The 26,730-nt window shown below is 43.9% G+C and overlaps 1 protein-coding gene across 2 annotated transcripts in view; it reads left to right on the top strand.

The window, feature by feature from the left end:
- unc5cb (unc-5 netrin receptor Cb) overlaps positions 1–26,730 on the top strand; it is a 194,898-nt gene that overhangs the window by 60,262 nt on the left and 107,906 nt on the right. The window contains exon 2 of one of the 2 annotated variants that reach the window (XM_079524910.1): positions 6,834–6,898. The exons of the other annotated variant lie outside the window; for it this stretch is intronic. Coding sequence (XP_079381036.1) covers position 6,898 — 1 coding nt within the window. The 5' untranslated portion in view covers positions 6,834–6,897. The remainder of the gene's footprint in view (positions 1–6,833; positions 6,899–26,730) is intronic. 2 annotated transcript variants of the gene reach the window in all.

The following is a 26,730-nucleotide window of genomic DNA, read 5'->3' on the forward strand; positions in this document are numbered from 1 at the left end:
TCAGCGCAAGTCAAGTATCATTGGATTATTTCTTGATGAGATACAGATGTACTGGCTGTGGCTCTGTACTGTAGCTGGCTGCATACTACAGTAGTATGAACGTATAGTACGTACGTATACTACAGTACAAGGAAAGTATAACTGTATACTTTTATACTTCACAATATTATGGAAGCCTACTTAAAGCTGCTATAAGCAATAATATGTCAAAATATTAATGACCTTTTTATTTTTAATTTTTTTGGTATTCAGACAGCCAGCAATGGGTAGAATGCTCCCAAAAATAATTTAGTCTCTGTGACACATCTAGGGGCCGCAATCTGCATTCAAAGATGTTTCTTAGAAGCTTTGTCATTGGTCGAAAAAAACCCGGTCGCAGTGACTAACCAATCAGGAAGCAGAGAGGCAAATCGACCAATGACACAAAAAAAAAGAAAAAAGATTCTCTCATTTACTGGATTTCTTCCTGTGTCTTGTTGCAATGTGACCTTATCAACCTTATTTAATCCATCGTTTGATATGCAATAAGGGCCATGCCACGGACAGGCCAATTGATTCAATTTTTTACTCTGGGACCCGATCAACAACATGCACTGTAAAATGCTCTATGTTAATGTAACTCTGAGAGCGTACATTGGGTTCCATGTGTACGCTCTCAGAGTTACAGATGGACACATGATGGATGAATAAACAGGACTTTACTGTGCGTCTCTCACTCCTCTTCCATTCCAGTGTTATTTTTGGCAACAAATTTCTATTTTAGTTTCGTCATAGTCTTTGGAATGCATCTTCATTTAGTCATATTTTAGTCACCTGGAATGTTTTAGTGTTAGTCTAGCTTTAGTCGACTAAATATCATAAGATTTTCTGCAGTTGATTTTGTTGACTAAAATGTGTTTTGGCAGGCCTTAATGCCATCGTAATGGCTGATTTTACACTTGCGACGCGTTGTGAGCTTGTAGATCGGCTATTCTCAGCATGCAACCAAGTATAAAATGATTTGTGTCTTACTTATACTGGATCTTTTGTCAACTAGTCCCTTGCAAACATTTTAGTCTAGTTTTTATTTGTTGACGAAATTGTCAACAATTACTCTTACTTTCAATCATCATAGCTTAGTTTTCATGTAGTTTCCATTTAGTCAGTGAAAAAGGGTAGTCGACGAAAATGTTTCGTCATAGTATAGTGATAGTTTCCGAAATCAGCACTGTTCCCTTCTCTGCCTCCATCTCCACCTGCACCTCTCCACCTCTACCTCCAGCTCTCTCCCCTACAGCTGCTGCAGTCAGGCGGGCTAATGGACCCACTTACTGGCCTTTTAAATCTTAACGGTGCTGGTTAACCCTTTATTGATGGTCCCGGGCCCCCTCGGCTGCCTGCAGGCGAGTCTGACTGTAAATCTGCTATGTGGGTTTGATCGACTGCCTGCGGAGAACCTTTGACTGAAGACAGGCCTGGTCATTAGACAGGAAGAGAGGGAGGGAGGGAGGGAGGGAGAGAGAGGGAGAGAAAAAAAAAGTGACTGTATCTGTAGCCCAAAACGCGACAGTGTGATAGTCTCTGCCAGACCTTTGTTTGTTCCCTGTTCTGATTTTTTGCGCACAGTATGATCGGAGATGAGTCACTTGTGCACAGTATGATCGGAGATGAGTCACAATTTGCTAAATATGCGTAATGTGCACAAGTCCTCTACGCCAGAGTTTCCCCAAACATATCCATGACAAGAGGCCCCAAATAGCCTAGAACTTCCGGCTACGGCCTGCCAGTAACACTCTCAGAGGAGCGCTGTATAGGTGTGTGTGTGTGTGTGTGTGTGTGTGTGTGTGTGTGTGTGTGTGTGTGTGTGTGTGTGTGTGTGTGTGTGTGTGTGTGTGTGTGTGTGTGTGTGTGTGTGTGTGTGTGTGTGTGTGTGTGTGTGTGTGTGTGTGTGTGTGTGTGTGTGTGTGTGTGTGTGTGTGTGTGTGTGTGTGGAGATAATCTCACGAAACTGCTGGACAGATCAATAACAGATTTCTTGTGCACACTGCCAGTAGGCGAAGGAATTATGCATGTTTCATAGTTTTTGAAATACTTTTCATAATTTTAAAATGGAAGTCAGTGGTGATCAGTGGATCTTGGCAAAATTCGAAATCATCAAACTGCCATGCCATTATTTGACCCTGTGTTGTTGAGAGAGTATACCTCGGATAGGAGCAAGTAACAATAATGATCAGCCCCCTATTTAAGGTCAACTATGGCAGGGGTTCTCAACCCGTGGGTCGCGACCCCTCGGGGGGTCGCCAAATTATTTTAGGGGGTCCCCAAATTATTTTCCAAAAAAAAAAGGAAAAAAAAGAATTTTTTTAAAATTTTATTTTCACGATTTTTCAAAAATAGCAGACCTACAAGCTCGTAGCGCGCCACTCGGTGGCGCGCTATGAGCTTGTAGATCTGCTATTTTTCAATAGCTAAATTATAACAATGCTTAAAACACCAAAAGGGGTTCCCGCCCAAAATGGTTTAAGGTTATTGTAGCAGTCAATTTATATTGGGGGTCGGGAGGGGGCGGGGCGGGGGTCCCGAGACATTGCCAAAGCATTTCCGGGGGTCCCCGGCCAAAAACGTTGAGAACCCCTGAACTATGGTGTACGTGTATGTCTACAGTTTGATGTTACATGGTTGGATAGGCATGGTGATCACAGCCATCCGTTCTCATGGACATCACTGATGACAGGCTGGCAACGATGAGCTATTGCTGAAGTCACCCTTTGTGCAGCAACATCACCATGTTTTGATGAATAAACCTCGGCGGTCATGGGCAATTTGATCACAGAGATAAGATGTGAACAGTGGCAACCTTATGACTCCATTCAACTTGTTTACGAGTCAGGATAAGATAGGAGAGGGACCCAAGGAAAGGGAGCAGGGAGGCAGGCGGGAAGGATGCATCAGAGAGAACGTCGTTTGAAAGTGAAAGATGACAGGATCATAGATCATGTGCCTTGGATCTGTTATGCCTGATTTATACCTATTTGCACGGCAGTGTCAGGCGCAGAATTAGCCGATCTACAAGATAACTACGTGTTGCTGTGCGACGCGTTGTGAGCTTGTGGAATGGCTGTTTGCGGCACGAGACACTGGCAGGTAACTTAAATACTGTATATAAATCTTTACCTTTCCATTTCGGGGTTCATGGTTTGCAGACTCAACTACCATGAGCCGGTATATGTGCTCATGGCAGATGTTTGCGTTTCATTGATTTCATCTTCCCCCCCACAGAGCATCTAGCAGATGCTCAACTCTGTGTATCTGTAATGTTTGTAATAGAGAGACAGGCTAAAGCCTTAAAACCAGAGGCGGGATCTCCCCCGAGGCACGTAGAGGTTTATCTGTAGTCTGGGATGCTTGTCCAAATATCTAATATCCCATCCTGGGTCTTTAGGGTATATCCCACCCCTCCTCCTGCCCACAGATGGGATATCTCCTCTTCCCCCTGAGGCCTCGGACCAAAGGAAATGTGTTTACCCAAGAAAAGAAATACACTGGATCACATGCAATATTGCAGCTGCCCCCCCCCCCCCCCCACCTACCCAACTAGCACCTGCCCCCCCAACACACACACACGCACGTGCGTGCGTTTTCATTCTTATTCTTTGGAGGACATCAGCATTTTAGGACAGTATCATAGCTGAGAATAGCCAGATTATTGCTGATCTACATTACAAGCTAACAGGGGAGTGTTGTGGTTTATTTTCGTCATAATGTCTATTTCTCAAACTGTACTATACTTGTGGGCACGCACGCACGCACGCACGCACGCACGCACGCACGCACGCACGCACACCAGTGTACGTGTACATGTACTCGTGACAGGTGGCCTCATGCGCACCCCGCTACAAAGCCCTCCTCTTCTCCTGTTATGCAGCCGTCCCTTCATGTCCGAGGCCCAGCCGTATCCCTTCACCTCGGGCGAAGGAGCTCCGCTCGGTCTGGGACGTATTAGCCAGCTGCCAAATGAAAGGGGATAAATCACACAAATGAAAACAAATAGAATAAGGTCTGCTCCGCTCTTAATTAAAGCCGGTTCCCCCTGACTCTGTAAACTTGACTATGTTCCTCGTACTGACGGGGCTCCTGGAAACACGTGTACGCGCCTTGTTCCCTCATCTCTGAACCAGAGCCATGTGTGACTACACGCAACGTGGGCCCCCGGGGACCCCCAGGGGTCCTTGAGGGGTCCCCACCTAAATGATTGGTAGTTAGGAACCAAATAGACCCTTACAGGTCTGTAACTCTGAGAGTGTAAAATGTTGGACCCTCGCAGGGTTCCAATTGTTCACTCTCAGAGTTTAGTTAACACTGAGGACTGGAACAGAGTCGATCAGAAATCATCTAAAATGGGGGGTTGTGGCCTAATCCATATCAAACTGGGGGCGTCCTTGAAATTAAAAAGGTTGAGAATCAATGCGATAGAGGCTATGTTCATCCTAAATCAAAATTTTGGCTATCAAGATTGGAATCACATTGGTTTTTATCAAGTCTGAACAGCAGAAAAAAACACATGAAACAGATCAGATCCGAACCACATTCCTAGGTGGTTTGAAATGCGACTCAAATCTGATTTCTAAAGATGTGTCTCAGTCTGGACACTTGGACACTGAAGCCTGACTGTGACTGTGACGTTTGCCAAAAATAGCCCAGAATAACCATGATGCATTGTGGGCAATGGTATGGGAAAGCAAAGATATAACATTTAAACCGTGAATGATCTAATACAGGGGTTCTCAACCCGTGGGTCGCGACCCCTCGGGGGGTCGCCAAATTATTTTAGGGGGTCCCCAAATTATTTTCACGATTTTTCAAAAATAGCAGACCTACAAGCTCGTAGCGCGCCACCGAGTGGCGCGCTATGAGCTTGTAGATCTGCTATTTTTCAATAGCTAAATTATAACAATGCTTAAAACACCAAAAGGGGTTCCCGCCCAAAATGGTTTAAGGTTATTGTAGCAGTCAATTTATATTGGGGGTCGGGCGGGGCGGGGGTCCCGAGACGTTGCCAAAGCATTTCCGGGGGTCCCCGGCCAAAAACGTTGAGAACCCCTGATCTAATATACCACACCTTCCTGAAAGATGCTACATACATATGAGTAATCTATCAGTGTTGCTAACATGTTTCTTCTCTTCCTCCCCCTTCCCCTCTTCTCTCTCTCATTCCATGTTTGGACCTGATGGCTGACTTAATAATAGGTAAGACATTATCTAAACGTCCTTGTATAAAATATGTTGCTGTCATGTTGAACATACATATCTCTGCTGTCGGGAAGAACTCCAAAATGGTCATTTTTCAGGAAATGAAAATTTTACATTTTTCAGGAAATGAAAATTTTTCAGGAAATGAAAAATTTACATTTTTCAGGAAATTAAGAAAACTTTATATTTTGAAAACAAAGCATCAAAGTTGGTGTTGTGACTTTATATAGTGTCAATTACTTGCATGGTGGTGGAATTAGCTGCTTTATAGCAGACAGTTTGAGGGTCCAATGGAGTTAAGAGGTTTTGTCCGAAGCGCTTTTTACTACTTTTCATTGGTTCAATATTTTTAAAGGGTGTTCAATAGCATTGATATATGATATATGAAAAAAACCTCAAAATGGAGTTAGGTGTTTTTTTCCCGACAGCAGAGATTTACTGTACACATACAGAACTCCATGCGCTCAAAGAGAAGGTCTTGTAGTGCACTGTTTCCCAACATGTGGTCTGGGGAGCCCACAGGGTCCTTGAGGGAGTCCCAGGGGTCCCCGGCTTAAATGATTGATTGATCAAATGGCGGTCCGTGGCCTAAAGCATATCAAACTAGGTTCCGTGAAATTGAAAAGGTTGAGAGTTACTGTTGTAGAGGATAGAATGATGAGCTGATTACTAATGTAACGAGCGGTAGGAATTGGCTTGCATGACCCTCCTGCTTCCTGTGCAGGCTCAAGTAGAAAACTGAATGAGGCCCTTACACACCATTTGTCACTCTGCATCAAGTGCACTTTCTCATTACATTATAACGTGTCTCAAAGGCTTCACATTCTCCTCTATAATGGGTCTATTCAGTGGCATTGCTAGCTATAGGTGGTGCAGGCACGTGCACTGTATAATATACCTGCACACAATCTACATTCTTCAATAGTGGAATAGAAACATGATTCACGTCCTGCAGGTCAGCCAGTGTGAACATGAAATGAAAGCTGCAATCCATGACTTTCTTTTGAGTAAATGGTGCATTTATACAGCATCTTTCTCCAACGTGCTTGACATTTATAGCCATTAATTCACACAAACTGACTGCAGGGGAAACCATGCAAGGTTCCAAAAATGCTCATCAGTAGCAGTTAGGGGTTCGGTATCTTGCTCAAGGACACTTTGACGCTAAGCCAGGCGGAGCCGGACATCGACACCAGGTTTCCTTCTGATTCCCAACCTCCACAGTCACTGCCACCCCTAACTTATTGGGCGGCAGTGGCTCAGGAGTGGCAGTCGCTCAGGGATAGAGTGGCCGGTCGAGCGTCCGGATGGCAACTGTGAGATTCCCAGTTCCCAGAGTTAGTGTCGAACTGTCCTTGAGCAACCCGCCATCGGTGTGTGAATGTGTGTGTGAATGTGAATGTAATGCACAATCTATGTACAGTAGAAGCACCTTGGATAAACGTGCTAAATGCACCATTTACGACTGTGGTGCCTAGAGGTGGTTGTCCTGCTCTTCTATTGGGCAATTTAGACATCCAGTAGTGGTCCTACCTTCAAAGCGTAATAGTAGGGGTGCACGATTATGAAATTATGACCCATATCAGATATCCGATTATTTGCAGGGTCATATCTGCCGATACCGATTCTGACCGATTCCGAGGACCACAATGGAAAGCCTGTTAATAAAGTATTCAATCATTCAATAAATAGCCTATTCTCTTTTCCAAGTGTCTGTTGTCACAACTGAATGACTACTGAATGAGATGAGTACACAAATTAAATGTAGAAAAATGCATCATATTTGATTTGGCTTTTGTTCTAGACCAGAGGTACTAGACACTTTTGATTTATATTGAACTCATTGATGATTTTTTACATTTTTGAGGGACCCTCCCATGTCCAGCTTTTAGTGTGTGTCCACAAACTTTGTCCTACACAAACTTATATTCCCATTGACAATGAATGGAGAATTTTACGTCATAGTCAAATTACGTCAAATGTTACGTCATAGTGTAAACACAAACATTGCGTAACACAAACATTGATGACGAAGGTGAGGACGCAAATTGTGATTGGCCGGAACGAGATGATATTCTAGTATGATAATGTATGATGATAAGAGCGCCCCTCACTTCACACGTTTTTTTCATATATATTTTTGCTGGTGAAAACCGATTAAATAGTCGGGATTATTTTGAGACCGATCCGACTCCGATTATGCTACCGATTATACCGTGCATCCCTACGTAATATCTCCCTTTCCGTCTAAGCTCAGCAGTAGACATTTTGGCACTTGCAAGCGAAGCTCCATGTTTGAATCCCGGGTAGGACATCAATCTTAGGGACTGCCGTTTGTACAAAATAATGTGCATGGTTGTTGAGAAGAAGCACAGAGGCAGCTCAGCCACAGCATTGTTCTACAGAACATCCCTGTCTGCTGCTCACAACTCAGCTGAAACAAGCCCTAGGTAATCCATACAGTAGTTTCCACACAGCTCAGAGTTTAACCCATTTTGACCTGAGATCAGATTCTAAAAATGTCTTCTACATCCTGACAGTTTTCTGAAAAAGCTATGTTTCTATGTCAGTCGTTCTTCGATTTAAAAAAAATAGCAGGCCTACAAGCTCGTAGCGCGCCACTCGGTGGCGCGCTATGAGCTTGTAGATCTGCTATTTTTCAATAGCTAAAGCATAACATAATGCTAACACCAAAAGGGGTTCCCGCCCCAAAATGGGTTAATACCTGTGAGTTGTCTAGTCTGCAGTGGTGGAAAGTAACTAAGTACTTAGTTACATCGTGTGCTTGTAGATCTGCTATTTTCAAGTGCTTTTCGGGTTTTTGAGTACTTGTACTTTTGGTACTTAAAGTATACTTGATGCAAAGACTTTTATTATTTTTTTACTCAAACATTTTTGAATGCAGGCTTTTTATTTGTAACCGAGCGAGTACCTCTACCCCCAGTGGTATTTGGTAGCTTTACAGAGGGATATAGAGCAGTGGTTCTCAAAGTAGAGTCTGGGGACCCCCAGTTCCCTGCACTGGCTCCCGGTCGCTGCCCGCACAGAATACAAAACTCTGATGCTGGCATTCAAAGCAACCAAAGGTATGGCTCCCCCATATCTTGCAAGCATGATTGAACCCTACAAACCCTCCCGCGCACTCAGATCAGCCAACGCAGGAAAGCTGGAAGTACCCTCACTAAAAACGCCGGGACAACGCTCCACACGTCCCAAACTCTTCTCCCTTCTGGCCCCAAAACTGTGGAATGCACTCCCCGTTGCAATCACTCCAGCATCACTCCCAATCTTCCGCCGATTTATAGCATGTCATGTAGACAGCACAATAATTGCATTGTATGTAGTCATAGCACATATATACATACATATGTATAGCATAGTATAGTATATATGTATAGTTTATATGTATAGTGTCATTATATAGATATGTTCTAGTTACGTTCTTAGCTTACGCATGTTTCATGATAAATGCATTTTATATATGTGATGTATTCCCATGCTTTTGTTCTTGCCTAATGTAAATCGCTCTGGATTAAGAGCGTCTGCTAAATTCCTAAATTGTAAATTGTTCCAGGGGGTCCCCAGATAAATGATGGATAGTAGGAACCAAATGGGCACTGATGTGGCGGTAGCTCTGAGAGTGTACAAATGGACCACAAATCTTGTATCGGGTCCTTGGCACGAAATCTTTTCAGATGGAGGTCCGTGGCCAAATTCACATTAATTTCGGGGTCCTTGACATGAAAACGTTTGAGAACCACTGATATAGAGGGACCATCCGGTGATCCAGTATATGGCTCCTCTGATATAGAGGGACCATCCGGTGATCCAGTATATGGCTCCTCTGATATAGAGGGACCATCCGGTGATCCAGTATATGGCTCCTCTGATATAGAGGGACCATCCGGTGATCCAGTATATGGCTCCTCTGATATAGAGGGACCATCCGGTGATCCAGTATATGGCTCCTCTGATATAGAGGGACCATCCGGTGATCCAGTATATGGCTCCTCTGATATAGAGGGACCATCCGGTGATCCAGTATATGGCTCCTCTGATATAGAGGGACCATCCGGTGATCCAGTATATGGCTCCTCTGATATAGAGGGACCATCCGGTGATCCAGTATATGGCTCCTCTGATATAGAGGGACCATCCGGTGATCCAGTATATGGCTCCTCTCTGATATAGAGGGACCATCCGGTGATCCAGTATATGGCTCCTCTCTGCCAGGATGTCTCTATACTGCTGCACAGGGGGAAACAGGAACATTCATTGACCCGTGGACCAGTTCAATTAGCAATCACCAGCAGCAACACCTGTTCTCACCGCCAGCTCACAGCGCTACGGCACGCCTGCCCTATGGGCATATTGTGACTCTGAGTGCACGCACACACACGTGCGCGCGGCCGCGTGTTTTGTCGGTGTTACTGCACATCTCCATGAAATATTAAACCGCGAGGCTGGGGCATGTGAGTGCACCGGGGTTAGACCTCCAGGTCCCCCCTCTCATAAAAAATAGAAGAACAGGATGGCAACTGTAGTATCATGGAAGACGGAGAGATGAGAGAGAAGCTGAAGACAGTGCAGGAGAGAGGATTTCACAATGCATACGAAGGAGAGATGACAGTAGTGTAATTAAGGGCGGCTGTGCCCTTGTCAGGCAATTGGGCCATTGATTTAGCCTGGCTCCAGCCCTGAATCGCTAGCCACGCCCATTAAAAAAAGATGTTCTGGCGATTCAGGTGTGGTGACTCGGGTCTATGGCAGTGTTAGTCTCGGACGAAAAAATGCTTGCAGCAGCTGGCCATCAGCGTTGTTTCAACTCGATGACGTCAAACAACAAACATGGCTGCCCCCACTGTGGTACCGAATCAATCTGGCTATTAAATCGCCCTATGATAACTAGTTTCTTTACAGAAACCACAGGTTTATAGAAACATCATCAGACGTATTTTACCGTTTTTGTTTACAAGCTAGTAGTGCTCGTTGACTGTTTGTTTGGTTAGCAACCGGGTTAGCCACAATGATTGAACGACGTCACCTGCTTTGCTACTATTTTGATTGGTTGGTGTGAACCAATTGGCAAAGACTGCCGCTTTGGCAACGCCCATCCCAGAAACTGCTGCCATGGGAAGGGCTTTCAGTCTGAATAATGAAGTGAAATGAAATGAAAATTCAGACTGTGTGTCAGGCTACAATTGATTAGCGTATGTGCCTGACATTTATTTTGGGCATGTGGTGTGTATTGCGCCATCGGCGGTAGCCAGGGATGAGAGGGGTTTGATCACCCAATTCACTATGTATGTTGGTGGTGGGAGTCGGGACTCGTTGGGAAGGAACTAAGGGAGAATATTTCACTTGCATTTGCCCTTTTATCCAAGTATATTTAAGAAAGAGCTCTAAATGCTCCTGATGGAGATGGTTCCTTGCCTCTGCCGTCTGTGTGTGAATGGGTGAATGTAATGCACATTTTAAAGCACTTTGCATATATTATATGCTGTAGTTGAACATTCTACACAAATAGGCAAACATTCTGTAAAATTGCCGATCCAAAAGTTCACAAACGCGTTGCAACTCTATTTTCAGCAGAGATTTGGTGTAGTGGGGAAAAGGAAGGGACCAGGTACAGACACCAGAGGGACGGTCAACAAAGTATATAGGTGGTCAATTGTATCTTGGAGTTCTGAGGAGAGAAGACAGACAGGCAGAGTGTAATAGAGTGAAGGCTAAAGGTCAGAAAAAGGAGCCACCCAGCTCGTAATGGCTTTAACCCCTGACCCCTAGTCGTGTCCTGTGCCTTCTCTTGGAGCAGCATGACTGACACATAAGCATCACCTCACATTCCTCATGTCTGCCTCTCTGGCAACCAGAGGGAAAGCAGAAATAAGATTTACTATAAAAACACCCATAAACAATTAGACTGTTTATTTACATAGCAGTGGTGATTTACAAACCTGTACCAGGTGGTACTGTAGTTAGTTAGTTCAGGGGTTCTCAATGTTTTTGGCCGGGGACCCCCGAAAATGCTTTGGCAACGTCTCGGGACCCCCGCCCCGCCCCCTCCCGACCCCCAATATAAATTGACTGCTACAATAACCTTAAACCATTTTGGGCGGGAACCCCTTTTGGTGTTTTAAGCATTGTTATAATTTAGCTATTTAAAAATAGCAGATCTACAAGCTCATAGCGCGCCACCGAGTGGCGCGCTACGAGCTTGTAGGTCTGCTATTTTTGAAAAATCGTGAAAATACAATTTATACAATTTTTTTTTTTTTTTTGAAAATAATTTGGGGACCCCCTAAAATATTTTGGCGACCCCCCGAGGGGTCGCGACCCACGGGTTGAGAACCCCTGAGTTAGTTAGCATTACAAGTTCAGTTTAAAAAAAGAAAAAAGTAAAATCGGATGAGTGATTGTGTTTCTCTTTGGAGATCTAAAAGAGCATCTAAAGGCTGATGCAAAGTATAGAGTATTTCCAGGAAGCCCCACCCCACTGTAGCGCTGCATTTGAGCTCTGTGTGTGTCTTGTGATCATCTAATCAAAGGAACAGAGGGCTTCAAAGATGACAAATTGTCAACTATTTTGTTTGTTAATGTGCCTCTTGTTTGTCTGATGAGCTTCGTGAAGTCGGCACAGAGCTCTACTAACTACGCACATTAGGACGAGCCCAATCAGTCACAGCGTTTCTCACTCCCCAGTATGCATCATCCGCCAACGCCGAGGAAAGATATAAAGTTGTTATTGCCGTCGCCGTTGTAGATTTCCAGAGTGATTTCCTGATTTCACACGCCTCGAGTAAGCCCTTTTCACGGCTGGGGGCTGGCAAAGTTTGCAGCAGCGCACGCTGCCTCGTTTCAAGAGGCCCGCTCAGCGGGCCCACTTCAGCGGAAGAAACAATCAGGATGATTGAGGATGAGACTGTGGATGTATTAAAGGAACACCTGGCTGGCAGCCTGCCTTGCCTGTAATAAAGCCCAATTCATATACTTACGTCGTACGTCGGTGTCGTGGGGCCAAAGATAGTGGATCTACAAGCTCACAAGGCGTCGCATCGCGACGTCTTGGGAGCTTGTATATCCGCTATCTTCGCAAACGAAGGAGTGTGTACTGAAGCGTGGGACTGCCCCGGCAATGGACCTGTCATGTAGCTGTGGGCTGATGGGAGGTGAGTTCCTCCTTAACCTCTTACCTGACCCTGTGTGATGACGCCCGGGGGCTTCTGTGAAGGTCGCGACCTCAAGGCTTTGTTGTTGGTTGGTGGGTGAACACATTATTGGGTCTGTAGAATGGCTCACGACATTATGCTGAGTGCATAATGTCTCTCCAAAAGAGGACCAATTTAAACGATTTTCTGACATTATATTTATAATGTCAGCCGAAATGTTTTTTTTTTTTTTTATGCCTGAAGCTGTAAAGAAAGATTTTAGTCGCTAGATGACGGAACCTGGACTTTATAGTTAATTACAAAGTAACCTGATTGCACCTGATTTAAAATTTCAAAATTTCAAATAAACATCTGAGCGATGAAAGAAAATGTTTCTTTAAAAAAAATATATATATTTTTCTGGAACAAAATAACCGCTGGCGTTTTCACTTTAGGGGTAAAGCTAAATGATTTCCTCCCCCCCCCCCCCCCCCCATTTAAAAAAAAAAAAAAAGAAATTCTATGAATAAATGCATGTCTCATCCTCCGTTCCCTCAACTGAAAGCAGTTTGTCAAGTATGGACCACTTCGTCATAGCAGATTGCAGAGGTGCGCACATTATGCATGGGGAAGTAGTGTGTTGAGTGCAGCACTGCAGCTCAACTACCGGCGTGTCTCTTGCAGAATGTCATCGCTGCATTTCTGAGGCCTTATTAGCCGTCGGCACATACTACAGTTGTAGCCTGGATTGTCACCTGAGCTCAGGTGAAGTAGATGTCACGTAACCCTTGCCACAGTGGCTTGTCCAGGATGACCCGGTGTACAACAGTCACTACCAAATTGTCCACAATTATAATAATAATAATATACTTGCTTCCAGTTAATATACTTGTCATGTTCTGTCCCTGCACTCTCTATTATCTAACTGCCATCCATGGTGTTGAAAGGTGTGGTCATTAGGGTTCTAAGCACTAAAATAATTGTCTGCCATCCTGATGAAAATATCTACAGTATGGTGTGTATACAGTTTGATGTGCATGAACATGGTTGGGATTTTAAACACATTTGATGTCTTTGACGGAGTATTCCGTCAATTAAAATCCAACCGTTGTCTGCCTTTATCAGAATTCTCCGTCAATTTCTCTACTTTATCGATATAAAACGGCCCCGCTAAAAAGCAATTTCTAGCACTGGCCTGTTTTGCTAGGCAGCACCTTTCTCAGCCCCTCCCGACCTGTTGCGTGCACGCATCCATTTACTTTATGATTTAACAGCCAACTTTGAATGTTGTTTCCTCTGAAACTACGGCGCTGTTCGTGGTGATGATCAGATCGGCGGGGTTCAGGTCTCATTTCAGATTTTCGATGAGACAACGCTAAGGCTAGCATTTGCGCTTTTGCTACATGCATTTTAGCTAGCGAAAAAACGGGAGTGCGTCATAGTAAGAGCTACCTGTATCCACCTGGCACCCAAGCGCTACCACTTTTGGCCACATTGTGGCAGTCAACACCCTACATAATCCCCTTGCACTACAGCTTTAGCACCAGTCAGAATACCACTAGTATATTAACACCCACATTTACACTAACATACCGTGATAAAATACATTACCTCTGCACCATTCGGGTAAATACAGTCAACAAAAGTTAGTTAAAAAGATTTCCCTTGAAAAGCTTATGTTGAGATATTTTGGCTGGGACTGTGTTTACTGTCTTGGAATGAAATGAGTTCTTTGCTCACGCAGTGGTGAAATATGGTGCTGTGACAATTCTGAAAAGCTTTTAAATGCACATTTTACTCCCCGTGCGTACTATTTCTGTCCCTGAATAGGGAACATTATACAGTAGATGCTGCTTTTCTTCTTAAGCGCTGCTTCTCACCAACGTAATGCTGTCTCTGTGAGCCGAAGCGAGCAGGATTTATGCAGATTTATTTAGTATGTTTCCAGAGAATCCTCCTGTCTTCGCTTTTCTGCCCCTTCCCCCTCTGCTCTGTTCTGTTCATTTCATGTTCCCTCCTGCTTCCTTTAGGTTCGTTCTTTCTGACACCCCAAAGTGACCAGACACCTCGGTTTGATTGGGATTGTCCCGCTTCAAGGAGGGTGTCCCGTGTCCCAACGGATTTATGTGAAACACTGTCCTGTTTTGTGCTCTTATATAGATGTTTATCATGTTGTGTTCTGTGGAAAGGTGCCGTCAGGTGTGGTAAGCTATTAAATAAATAATTGTCCCCCATCCTGATGAGAATACTGCAAAAAATAGTGAAAAAAATTGCGAAAACCTACAGGCTCTCGCCACATCACATTGTGACTGGCTGTTTTTGCTACATTTGAAATAGAGCTAAATGAATGGTCAATGGTCCTGGTTTGGGTAATTGCAATCTGGGAACCCGTTCTGTAAATTAAAAGGAGAGGGAAACATCCTTAGTTTTTGCCCCTGGGGGTATCCCATAGAGGGGTACCACCTCCTTGAGTATTTGGGTACGGTATTTGAAAATATTGCCACCCTATCTTAGTCCCGCCTCACTCACTCACTCACTCACTCACTCACTCACTCACTCACTCACTCACTCACTCACTCACTCACTCCAGCTGGTCAATGGGGCAATCCACAGAAAAAAGGGCAGTTGTAACACAGTGTGCCCTGGAGCAGTGCAACCCCTCTCTGCCTCCCCTGATTGCAGTCATGGAAACCCTCACCCGAACCTCAAAACGAAGGCACCCCCCCCCTCACCCATCCCCCCCCGAACACACACACACACACTCACACACACACACACACACACACACACACACACACACACACACACACACACACACACACACACACACACACACACACACACGGCCATACAGAACCCTCCAATGAAGCACACATCTCTACAGGCCGTCTGGAAAGGCCACACATCTAAATTGCATTTTTACTGCACAACACATTGGAGCCCACTTCACTTCACACCTCTAGAGAACCGCTGAATGAGGTGGGGATGTGTGTTTGTGTGTGTGTGTGTGTGTGTGTGTGTGTGTGTGTGTGTGTGTGTGTGTGTGTGTGTGTGTGTGTGTGTGTGTGTGTGTGCGTGTGCGTGTGCGCGTGCGTGCGCGCAGGGATGTGTACTTATTACTATACTTGTTGTGAGGTACAGTAGAATGTGATAAATTATCAAACGTGTTTTAGGGTTCGGCTTACATTTAGGAAAGGATTCAGGGATTGGGGTTATTTGCGCAACACTTTTTTGGCCGTGAGACACTGGCACACAATTAACCCTAACTCGGGGTTAGGGTTAATAATTGTAAAACAATTGCATTTTATAAAATTTCTGTCCTAACATATTGATTCATTTACAATTACAGTAACGCAAACACAAGTACCCTAGGCGCATTTGTGCACATTCATCGACAACAACATCCCCCAGCGCGTGTGTGTGTGTGTGTACATTGACATTCATTGTTGTGCGTGGTTTTGTTTGGGCATCTGCATAGTGAACGGTCCTGTTTATAGAAGGCATTGTGCAGTGTGTTCTCTCCAGCGTGGAGGAGATAATGGCATCGCTGAGAGGCTAATGTACAGTCCTATAAACAGTAATGGATCCTGTGGGGATAGAGGGCTGATATGAAGCTACTAGGCCTCTCTCATGCTATATTGCCTTTAATCCATTGAGACCTGGAACGCATCCATGTCACGTTAGCGTTTAACCACATTAACCATTAACCCATTTTGGGGCGGGAACCCCTTTTGGTGTTTTAAACATTGTTATAATTTAGCTATTGAAAAATAGCAGATCTACAAGCTCATAGCGCGCCACCGAGTAGCGCGCTATGAACTTGTAGGTCTGCTATTTTTGAAAAATCGTTAAAATGTGCCTCAAATCTTTCCGAAAATTGTCATGATTTAGAAAACTTTTTTTTTTTTAATTTCGACGTCAGGCCTGAATGGGTTAATATGATGGTGTTGACACACTGCACGGCACATGATGGGCAAGAAGGTTTAGAGGAGCAGCAGGAATATTACACAACTATATTAAAAAGACGTTAGGAAAGATATGGCCCAAGTTCCGTAGCATTATGTCGGTATTGAGAATGCAGTACATTTCCCTTGTCACTGCACGGGAGTGAGCAGACAGTATCTTTTTAATTTTCTTTTAATGATTTGCATTTTTAATAAAAACCAGTTTCAACCTAGTGTCCCTATTTTAAGAAATAGGGACACAAATAGAACATAATATAATAACAAAACTACAAGCTCAGTGTCAAATTGAAATGCAATGTGATCTTGTAAATCAGGCGATTCCGCTATTCGTCATATCCATAGACCTCAGTCAGTGGTTAAGTAATTAGTAATTGTACCATTGTCTCCTTTCCAAGATTGCGACTGAATGTAGGTTGTTTGTTTGTTTGTTTGTTTTCAAATTGTATCAAAAAACATAGCAACGCAAAGCATTTGGGGTTGTCTTGTGTTGTGCATTGAAGGGTGCATTCATTGGGTATAAATGCTCCCTTGGTCTCCTTATAGTCCTGGGGATTAGAACTGAAAAGTTATGATAATGTTTAGTGTAGTCAGGGGTGCTAGTGTTTGCATGAGCAGATACGCCATTAATCATGATGTGGAAAGAGGGGGAAGGGGCGATGACAGTTTGGCAAGGTGATGCGAGCTGAACCACTGGCCTGTGGAAAAGTGCTCTATGCTCCACCCTCTCCATATCGTTGCTGTTGGGTGGGAACCTTTTAAGTTACTTTTCAGTAAACGAAGAAAAAAAAAGAAGGGTTTCAATGGTTCCAGTGTTATTTATTATGTATTTAGTCACAGGTTCTTGTTAATGCTTTTCATTGGCTAAGTATTTATTTAAAACCCACATACAGGCCCCTTTCTATCTTTGGGCATGCCATTATTGGAGCACAATTTTGTTAATTAGCAAAACATACTCTCATTGCAACGCGTCGCATTGCAATGCACTGTGAGCTTGTAGATCGGCTATTTCCACTACTTTTGCCTGACCCACATCATACACAGTGTGTGTGTGTGTGTGTGTGTGTGTGTGTGTGTGTGTGTGTGTGTGTGTGTGTGTGTGTGTGTGTGTGTGTGTGTGTGTGTGTGTGTGTGTGTGTGTGTGTGTGTGTGTGTGTGTGTGTGTGTGTGTGTGTGTGTGTGTGTGTGTGTGTGTGTGTGTGTACACACACACACTCCCTTGGTAGCTCTCTTGGTTTCTTTCATTTTCTTCTTTGTCTCCATGTCTGTTTGTCTGGCTCTTTCAGTCGGTCTGTGTCTCTTCCATGTCTGTCTGGCACTGTCTTTCTCTCTCTCAGCAGACATATTTTCACCTCCTCTATTAAGGCAGACTGTGTTTACCCCCTGGTGTGTGTCTCCTGGGCTTGTCTGTCACTCACACAGCGAGGCCCCACACAGGGAGAGGGGGCTATATTGAATTTAGAGGTGTTTTTGTGTGGGTGTGGGTGTGTGGGTGGCATATAGTATGTGTATCTATTCCTGTGCATGCATAAATAGTGTGCTAATCATTGTGTACTGTAGTGGATGAAGGACAGGTATGCTAAGGTACCTCTTCTAACGTACCAGTATTAACTACTTTCAACCGGCCATCCCTATTTTGGGGCATGTCATTACAGGCGAAAATCTTTCAAAAAAATCCAAAACTTAAAAGAATAAATAAAAATGTCCACAAAATTAAAAATGTTCAAAAATAGCAAGCAGTTCTACAAGCTCATAACACGTTGCATCACGTCGCATTGTGCGCTTGTAGATTGTCTTATTTCCGCTTTACTTCGCATACAACAAAGTATAACTTAGGTTTACTATCAACGATCTACACTATACTACCTCAACCTATACTGTAGCATTCAGCAGCTTTTACGTTCCCATAACATAACAATAAATGAATGAGTGAATGAATTAATCAATAAATACCATATTTTCAGATTGAGGTTCCGATTGTATCTTCTTTATTAGCTGGAGCAACACAGTAAAATCCTCAGAGTGAAAACGTTTTCTTATTTGCATTTACTAGATTCTATTGTGCACTGGAGCAAATGTGCATTGTTGCATTGAGCATGATAAACTTGTGTGATGATAAAGTTGTGTGATGGCTCATTGTGTAAGATAATCATATGGACTCCTGAGACAGAGGTCATTACATCTAGAGTAGACGGCCACAGGGATCATTGATTTCCCGGAGAACATTCTTCAGCAGATTCACAAACAGATTGTGAAAAGTTCATCCCACTATTTGCTTTCTGCCAGTGTGGGTTTTATGTGGTTCCATTTTGTTTGCTTGTGCGTGTGTGCATTGTGCACTAGACGTCTGTCTCACAACAGGGGGCCATATACTGTATGTGTATCTGTGTGTGGCAGTGACATCAAGGACTTGTCTATAGACACTAGACAGGCATCCCTACTGGGTGTCTGTCAGAGATGGCAGACAGACACCCTGGTATCTGAGGATATTGTTACATGTTATATCCGATGCTATTTAACCTCCTTGTCTAACATTCTAAATAAGCAAAGATCTGAAATGCCCACAGAGGTTAAATTAAAACACACTGTACTGTAGTTATGTCTGCATAATTAGAGGCTTACACAAACCCCTTCATTTCTTGCCCACTTTTCCCTTGTCATTTTTCCTTATCTCTGCATATCTCTCTCTCTCTCTCTCTCTCTCTCTCTCTCTCTCTCTCTCTCTCTCTCTCTCTCTCTCTCTCTCTCTCTCTCGCTCTCTGATAATCTTCGGGGGAGCATATATACTATACTCTGTCAGCAGTGTTTTTAAACACCTGCTTTGAAAATCGAGATCAGTCGCCTGAAAGAATCCTTCAAGGGCTGCAGATCACAGGCAAAGTCAAATATTTGGGCATGAAATATTTGGGTAGGGAGGAGGCAGAGGAGACATCTTTTCATCCCGATCTCACAGATGAGGGTTTCTGCAGCTGTCACAATGCATCTTTAAGGCTTTTGGCGAGTGAGTCCCAGCAGGTGACCGCCGGGAGAGATACACACACCAAAGAGGATGAACACAAACACTGTGTGAGGCTAACCCTGGCCAAGTGCCTCTTTATTAACGTCTTAACCACATCAAGCCTAGAGGCCCTATTGCATGTCATAAGAAAATAGGCATTGCAACGAGACAATTTGGGAGCTTGTAGATCATCTTTTTTCACCCCCAACAGATTTAGGGCTATATCTCGCGCCACCCCTTATCCTTGTAATAGTTGTAAAACGTAATAGTTCAAATAGCTGATCTACAAGCTCACAACGTGTCGTTGTGATCTACAACGTGTCGTTGTAGATTGGCTAGTTGAACTATTTTAAAATGTTTTTCAAAATAGTAAAAAATGGCAAACAAATAGTAGGGATAAGGGGTAAGGGCTGGCGCAAGATAGCCTGCCCTAGTGTGGAGGGGAAATGGAGGGGAACTAGTACAGACCACCCCTGGGGGACCCCAGTCAATGAGGTATGGTTAAGGATCTATGAATCTGAGCAATATCCCAGTAACCCTAGCAGAGAACATCGCTCTACTCTCCCTCTTTTCTTTTTTTCTCCATCAAAATGAATGAATAACAAATTTGATTAATATGCAGTGTAACTAGAGCAATCAAAGAGCATGTCAATTCTGAATACTGTAAAATGTTGGCCTACTATTACCCAAGTAACGCAGAATTACTGTACAATTTTAGACTGTTTCATGCTCAGGACTGGTCTCTGTCTTGCAGAATTATTGAAGGCTGTAGCTCTGTATATCTGCTAATATCCTCCTAACCCACTTTCTCTCAGCCATTTACTGCTGGTACACAACTCCATTGAATGTATCATCCCTCTCTGAAACCACAAACTTCTCCACCCGCTGTGAAGTTTTATTCACTCTGTTTCAGATATGTGATGGAACCCAACGAGAGCGAGGAGAAGAGATTCTGGTTTAGAAAATGTCCCACTGAGGACCTTTTTAGATTTTTTTTCTCTCTGTTCGATGTTTTGGGAGGAGAACATAGAATTACTGCAGTCTTCTTTATAATAGCACGGGGACAGATGAAAAGCGAGAGACAAGATGGAAGGCTAATATTATTGCAACATTTCCCTTGTCAGGCTGAAGTGGGGAAGCGAGAGTGAAGTTTATAGCTTAGTCAAATATAATTTAAAGTCATTTGAACCCGAAGATTACACAGCACATACAAAGGCATATAATTAGCAGAGGAAAAAGAAACACAACTATTTATTTATCGAACCGAGCTGCTGAAAGGAAATAGTTAGTCTGATTTTGGAGCCTCGTCTCGTCACTGCTATACCACGTCTCCACGTTCGTCAGCTCTGGGGCTTTGGCAAAGGGAGAGTCGTTGAGAATAAGGGTTGCTCTCCCCTTTTTTACCAGCTGCGAAGCAGGCTGAACTACTTTCTCTTGGGTTGGTACAGTGGCAACTTATCTTCTCATTGGCTGCCGTAGTCACCTATCTTTCTCAATGGCTGCCTCGTCTCTCTGCGACATCCACACACCTTTTGCCTCTAGCCCACCTCTCAGCCAATGTGGATAGTATTGCAGTGCCTGCATCTTTCCGCATGCTGAAAATAGCCGATCTACAAGCTCACAACCTGTTGCGGTGGCGACGCGTTCTGAGCTTGCAGATCAGCTTTCAGCATGCAACACGTCGTATGGCGAAGCATAAGTCATGTTTATGCTTTTAGCAGGACTTTTGGCTTTGTGCAGTGCTTTAATTTGTTTTCACACACACAAATACACAGATATTTACATTTCATAGAACAATTCTGCAGATGTAATAAGGCAGCTGGTAATTCATTGATGTTCATCAATTCTTGTTTACAGACTGGAGCCATCACTATTATGTCTGACTTATTGGTTGGAACGGAAATAGCGATCTACAAGCTCACAGGCTGTAGATCGGCTGTTTTCGCCATGAGACACAACCACGCACAACTATGTATAACTTCAGGCTTTAGTGGAAGCTATATATCGGTGTTTCCCTGCGGCTGACAGGGAATGTGGCTGTTCCCTGGCCCTGGCGTCGGTCTGTCCTTGGGAGTGGGTGTGCAGCAGCGGACAGGCTGCGAGTCAGACAGATGCCCTCAGCTCACCACAGATCATTAATGCATGAGGGAGATGGAGACGGGCAGGATCCTCTTCCACTGGAGAAAAGGTCACAGGCAGTAAAGACTACAGAAGTGAGGGAGACTGCAGGGGGTAAAGGGGATAAAGAATAAAGACAGCGGCGAGAGATATGCACGATGTGTGCTGTCGTCTGTGTCTTGCATGTCTTTGTTCACATCTATTAGCCTGTGTGTGCTCACTGTGCTGTGAAATATGGAAATAGATATCTTGGTAACCAGTAGACCTTCTGTATCATCATAACTGTATGGAAACTCGCGTGATGCTCATCACATTGGACTGCGTAGGAGTCAAACTAGACACGGCGTTTTCACGTTTTCTTCCTCGGAATCTGACCGGTCTTTGTTTTAGAAAAATACCAAACGATTGTAGCATCATAATATGCTACTATTAAAAATATGATTACTATGACAGATGATAAATTCGAGTGTGTGTGTGTGTGTGTGTGTGTGTGTGTGTGTGTGTGTGTGTGTGTGTGTGTGTGTGTGTGTGTGTGTGTGTGTGTGTGTGTGTGTGTGTGTGTGTGTGTGTGTGTGTGTGTGTGTGTGTGTGTGCTGAGGTAGCAGGGACACTGATAGCAGGTTGAGAGACGGCATACATTCTGTGACAGCAGCTGCTACTTCATGGTGTTTCCTGGCTAGCCTTCACTACAACCCTGCTCTTCTTTCTCCTCAGCACCACAGTCACAGCTACCAAGAAAGCCTTATCTCTAGCACCACCATCTAGCAAACGTGCACACGAAATATCTCAATATACAATGGGCACACAGTAGCGAGGGCTGCAACTATCCATATTCTGTCCATTACTTTTTCGATTAATCAAATAATTGAGAAGTGCGTTGTTGTTTTTTATTTAAAGAAAAACTAAAATTCATCCATGAATTGACGAAACACTTATTTTATACTTTTATACAATGGAATCTTGCAAAAAATGGTGAAAATAGCCAATCTACAAGCTCACAATGCGTTTCACCGTGATGCGTTGTTAGCTTGTAGACTGGCTATTACCGGTATTTCTTATTTTTTTGCCCACTGTATGTGCCCAAAATAGGGATTGATTACTCATATATTGTTGTATGCTCCCTGGAGGATTACCCCTACAGATTGTGTTGACCCCATGCCCTTTCCTCTACCCTTAGGACAAAAGGCAGCTTGTCTGCTGTTGATAATTTTACAGTTGCAGCTACTTTTTATGCATTCAACATATTTGGACTCTTTCACTAAATATACAACCTAACTGTACGACAATATAATTGAATTGGAATTTGTCAGAGTCAGCAAGAACAAGAAGGAAGTAACGCTTGCCATGGGGCGACCAATAGTTCAGAGTTGTTGTACCCCATTAATTTGTGTTTATGAAGCCCGATCCCTACATAAACCACGTGATCGCGTCACAGTGAGATCAAAGAACTCTCTCTTCCAAAGGCTCTGGGTGTAGCTACTGACTGTAGCAGAGCTTTTAGACTCTTAATCTTGTTTTCACTTTTTGGATTCAGTATGACAATCCCTTCTAATCACGTCAATTAGAATTTCATGTGTGTGTGTGTGTGTGTGTGTGTGTGTGTGTGTGTGTGTGGTGTGTGTGTGTGTGTGTGTGTGGTGTGTGTGTGTGTGTGTGGTGTGCGCGCGCCTGTGCATGCTGCATATCGTCTCTGTCGGATGGAAACCTCATTATGTTCAAAACAGGATTTTTTTTCAGGATTCAAATTCAAAAACAGCAAAAGTAGCAGATCTGCAAGCTCAAAACACGTCGCTTTATGCCAGCGTTTCGAGCTTGTACATCTGCTACTGACGCTGTGGTATGATAAAAAAAAAGTAATAATTAAATAATGAAAATATGGAGATAAGAGGTGACTACCGGTATATGATATATACATACAGCGTGTGTGCGTGGGATTGCGAATGCACCTTCCACCTGAGATTTGCGACGTTTCCCTGTTCACGCCTGAATGTGCAAATGGCTGTTGTGGCTGGAAGGTCGGCGTGTTGTGGCTAGTTGTGCCTTGCCTTTCCCCCCGCCAGCCTCTGAAGTGTCCGTGGGGGGGCCGTCACTTGCTTTCTCTGCCCGGATGGCTGAGGCGAGGCGGGGGTACTGTTGTACGGCGGGGTGGGTTTGGGGGGTGTGTGTGTGGGGGGGGGGGTGCATAGACACTTGCTCCTCATTGCCCTTCCATTATATATGGTTGACCTACTTCACCAGTGAGAGGCAGAGGAGAGGCGGGAGGGAAGGGCCAGACACTGAAATCACAGGCTGACGAAGGTCCCCTGGTGACTATAGCTGGGTGTGTGCGTTTCCCTAATGCAGTGAGACTGTGAGACCCTCCTGCGCATAGCACGCACACACACACACACACACACACACACACACACACACACACACACACACACACACACACACACACACACACTGAGCATTGTGTTCCCTCTGTCTCATCTCGACCAACATCACCATTGAGTGTCGCTCCCACTTAACGGGTCCATTAACACACGTAAGGTGTTGGTGCATGCGCCGTGCGTTCATGTGTGTGTGTGTGTGTGTGTGTGTGTGTGTGTGTGTGTGTGTGTGTGTGTGTGTGTGTGTGTGTGTGTGTGTGTGTGTGTGTGTGTGTGTGTGTGTGTGTGTGTGTGTGTGTGTGTGTGTGTGTGTGTGTGTGTGTGTGTGTGTGTGTGCGTGGTCTGCGTGCACGTGTATGATGTGTTTTGTATTTTCAACAGACCCATGTTGTTGTTTATTCCAGTGCCTCATTTAACATACACACTAAAGCATTAGCACTTTGTACAACTGCAGGCTTGTGTTACAGTATTAAGATTTGAACAGTATTAAAGCCAATATCCAACACTTGAGCTGTCAGGCTCAAAGCAGCATAATAAATTGCCGTAAAAGCGGATCTAGCTGTATTGCCTGTGTGTATGTGTGTGCGTGCGTGCGTGCGTGCGTGCGTGCGTGCGTGCGTGCGTAATGTATATACACTGTATTGTATGTGTATGCTATCCCTGAGGGCCAGATATAGTAGTCATGTCCAATAGCTTGCTCTTGGTCTTGTCTTTATTATCATCTTCATAAGCTGCTGTGTGCTCACTGTATTACCCAGCCTGCCCTCTCTCTGATGATACTGAGGCCACGATTTATCATTCCATATTACATTGCATTACATGTTCCTTGTTGGTTCCCAACATTTTATCCTAGGAGCCCACCTTTTTACCCGCCTCCCCCTGTTTAATAGCTGACCGTTGTAATTACATTGCAACGTATTGTGAGCTGCTATTTTGAAAAATGTCTGGACAAGTTGGACTGTTATCACATTGAGAACTTTGAGACAGACGGTGGATCATTATTTTGTGCAACATGGACTACCTCCAAACAGACATGGCCACACTTGTCCAAGTCTGTCTTTGGTGACCCCCCTTCCCCCCAAGGGGAATGAAACACTTGACTACCTGAATCACATACAGTACACAAATGTAATGAGGGACATTGTTTTGTTGATGTGCAGTATTATGGTAATAGCTGATCCTCTCGTATCGCGTTACGTCTAATCCGAGGTCTTTGGTAGATTCATTGCTGCAGGTGCATTCCGCTTCTCAACTCCAAGCTATATGCAGCAGACGAGAAGAGGGGATAACGGGATTTTCAGCCCGCTATCCTAAATGTTGTGAGATAAAAGAGGATGGTGTACTGTAGCACTATGTGTGTGCATCTTCGGGGGTTGTCTCTCAGCCGGTGAATTGGACAGAAACAGTGCTTTGTGTGTCTGTATCTCAGGGGACAATGATGGTGACAGGAATGGAGAATAGACGGTGCACATGGGACTGAGTCTCACACATTCTGACACACTTCCTGTCTTTAGGGTGCTTCAGCTAAAGCGCTGGCAGGCAGGTATTTTGTGTGAAGAGTCTTAGACATTTTGGACATTTGGTTGTATACAAGTCTGTGTGTACTGTATGTGTATATGTATAATGCACTCAGGCATTGTTTCCAGTGCGTGCGTGATGTGCGGTTGTTTGTGTGCATGTGGTTTGTATAGCCTGGTGTATAATGCCATTCTGCTTTGAGTGAGGGTATTACACACTGGCTATGAAAGACTAACCGGATAATTGTTCTTTCTTGCTGTTGTTTGGCTTGGTAATTTACCTCGTCATCATCTCCTGAACCCATGATTGCCTCCATCTGTAATGTCTGTGTGCCATTTGACACCCGGTGTTTTGGAGGTAGGGGGGATATTCATAGAAACTTGACCACTTAAACGCTTTAATTAGTTGACCTGGGTCCCCCCCAGGCTGCTACTTGGTCCACTCCCATTTTCCTGTCAACGAATGTTCACTCCCGTTTTTAACTCAAATCTTTGCTTCTGGGGGCGTTCCTGGTACAACATATATTTTCAGATTAGTGTCCAGCGGCCAAATACATATATTTGGGCTCCTTGGCCCAAATATATGTGTATCCATTGTGTATACATTTTGTGTATCCAACATCTATCGTGATGAATGGATCGGTTTCCAGCCGTGGTGAGACTACATGCAGTAGTCTGTAGAGGGAAAATAATGTATTCTGCACATAACAGATAAATAACAGCCATCAGAGTGAAAATTGCTTGACCTTAATAATCCTATCATGAGGACTAATGATGCATCTTTTTAAAATATTGCTGCAAGGTTAATATTAACGGGACTATATATAAAGCATCATATTTGAAATCAAAGTTAACTATTAAAGACCACTTCACCACTTTTCAACCTATCTTCATATAATAGGTCCTCACTAATAATCATGAAAAAATTGCACATTTTTTTTCTACTCGGTCTGTGTCTCATAGGAGGGCAGTTCAGAAACCGTCTTCCAGTGACATCATCGATGGGGAATACAAGCTAATAGAAACTGCAGGCTTTCTAGTCCTGAAAAGTTGCAATGCGAAAATGGAAGCCATCGTTCTCACGATAATGAAAATCTAAAAATGTTGTAAAAAAAAATCGTGTTTAAAAAAGAAAATCTGCCTAATGATGATGTCACTGGAAGACGGTTTCTAAACTGCCCACAGCCCTCCTATGAGACACAGACTGAGTAGAAAAAAATCGTGCCATTTTATCATGATTATTAGTGAGGACCTATTATATGAAGATAGGTTGAAAAGTGGTGAAGTGGTCCTTTAAGTAAGGAACAACTGTGTACTTGAATCTGTAGGGTTCAGATTGTACCTGGCCCGGACACGGAAAGGATTGACAGATTGATAGCTCTTTCT

Source organism: Electrona antarctica, assembly GCF_951216825.1.
Source record: "Electrona antarctica genome assembly, chromosome: 16".
In the NCBI taxonomy this organism is placed as follows: Eukaryota; Metazoa; Chordata; class Actinopteri; order Myctophiformes; family Myctophidae; genus Electrona; species Electrona antarctica.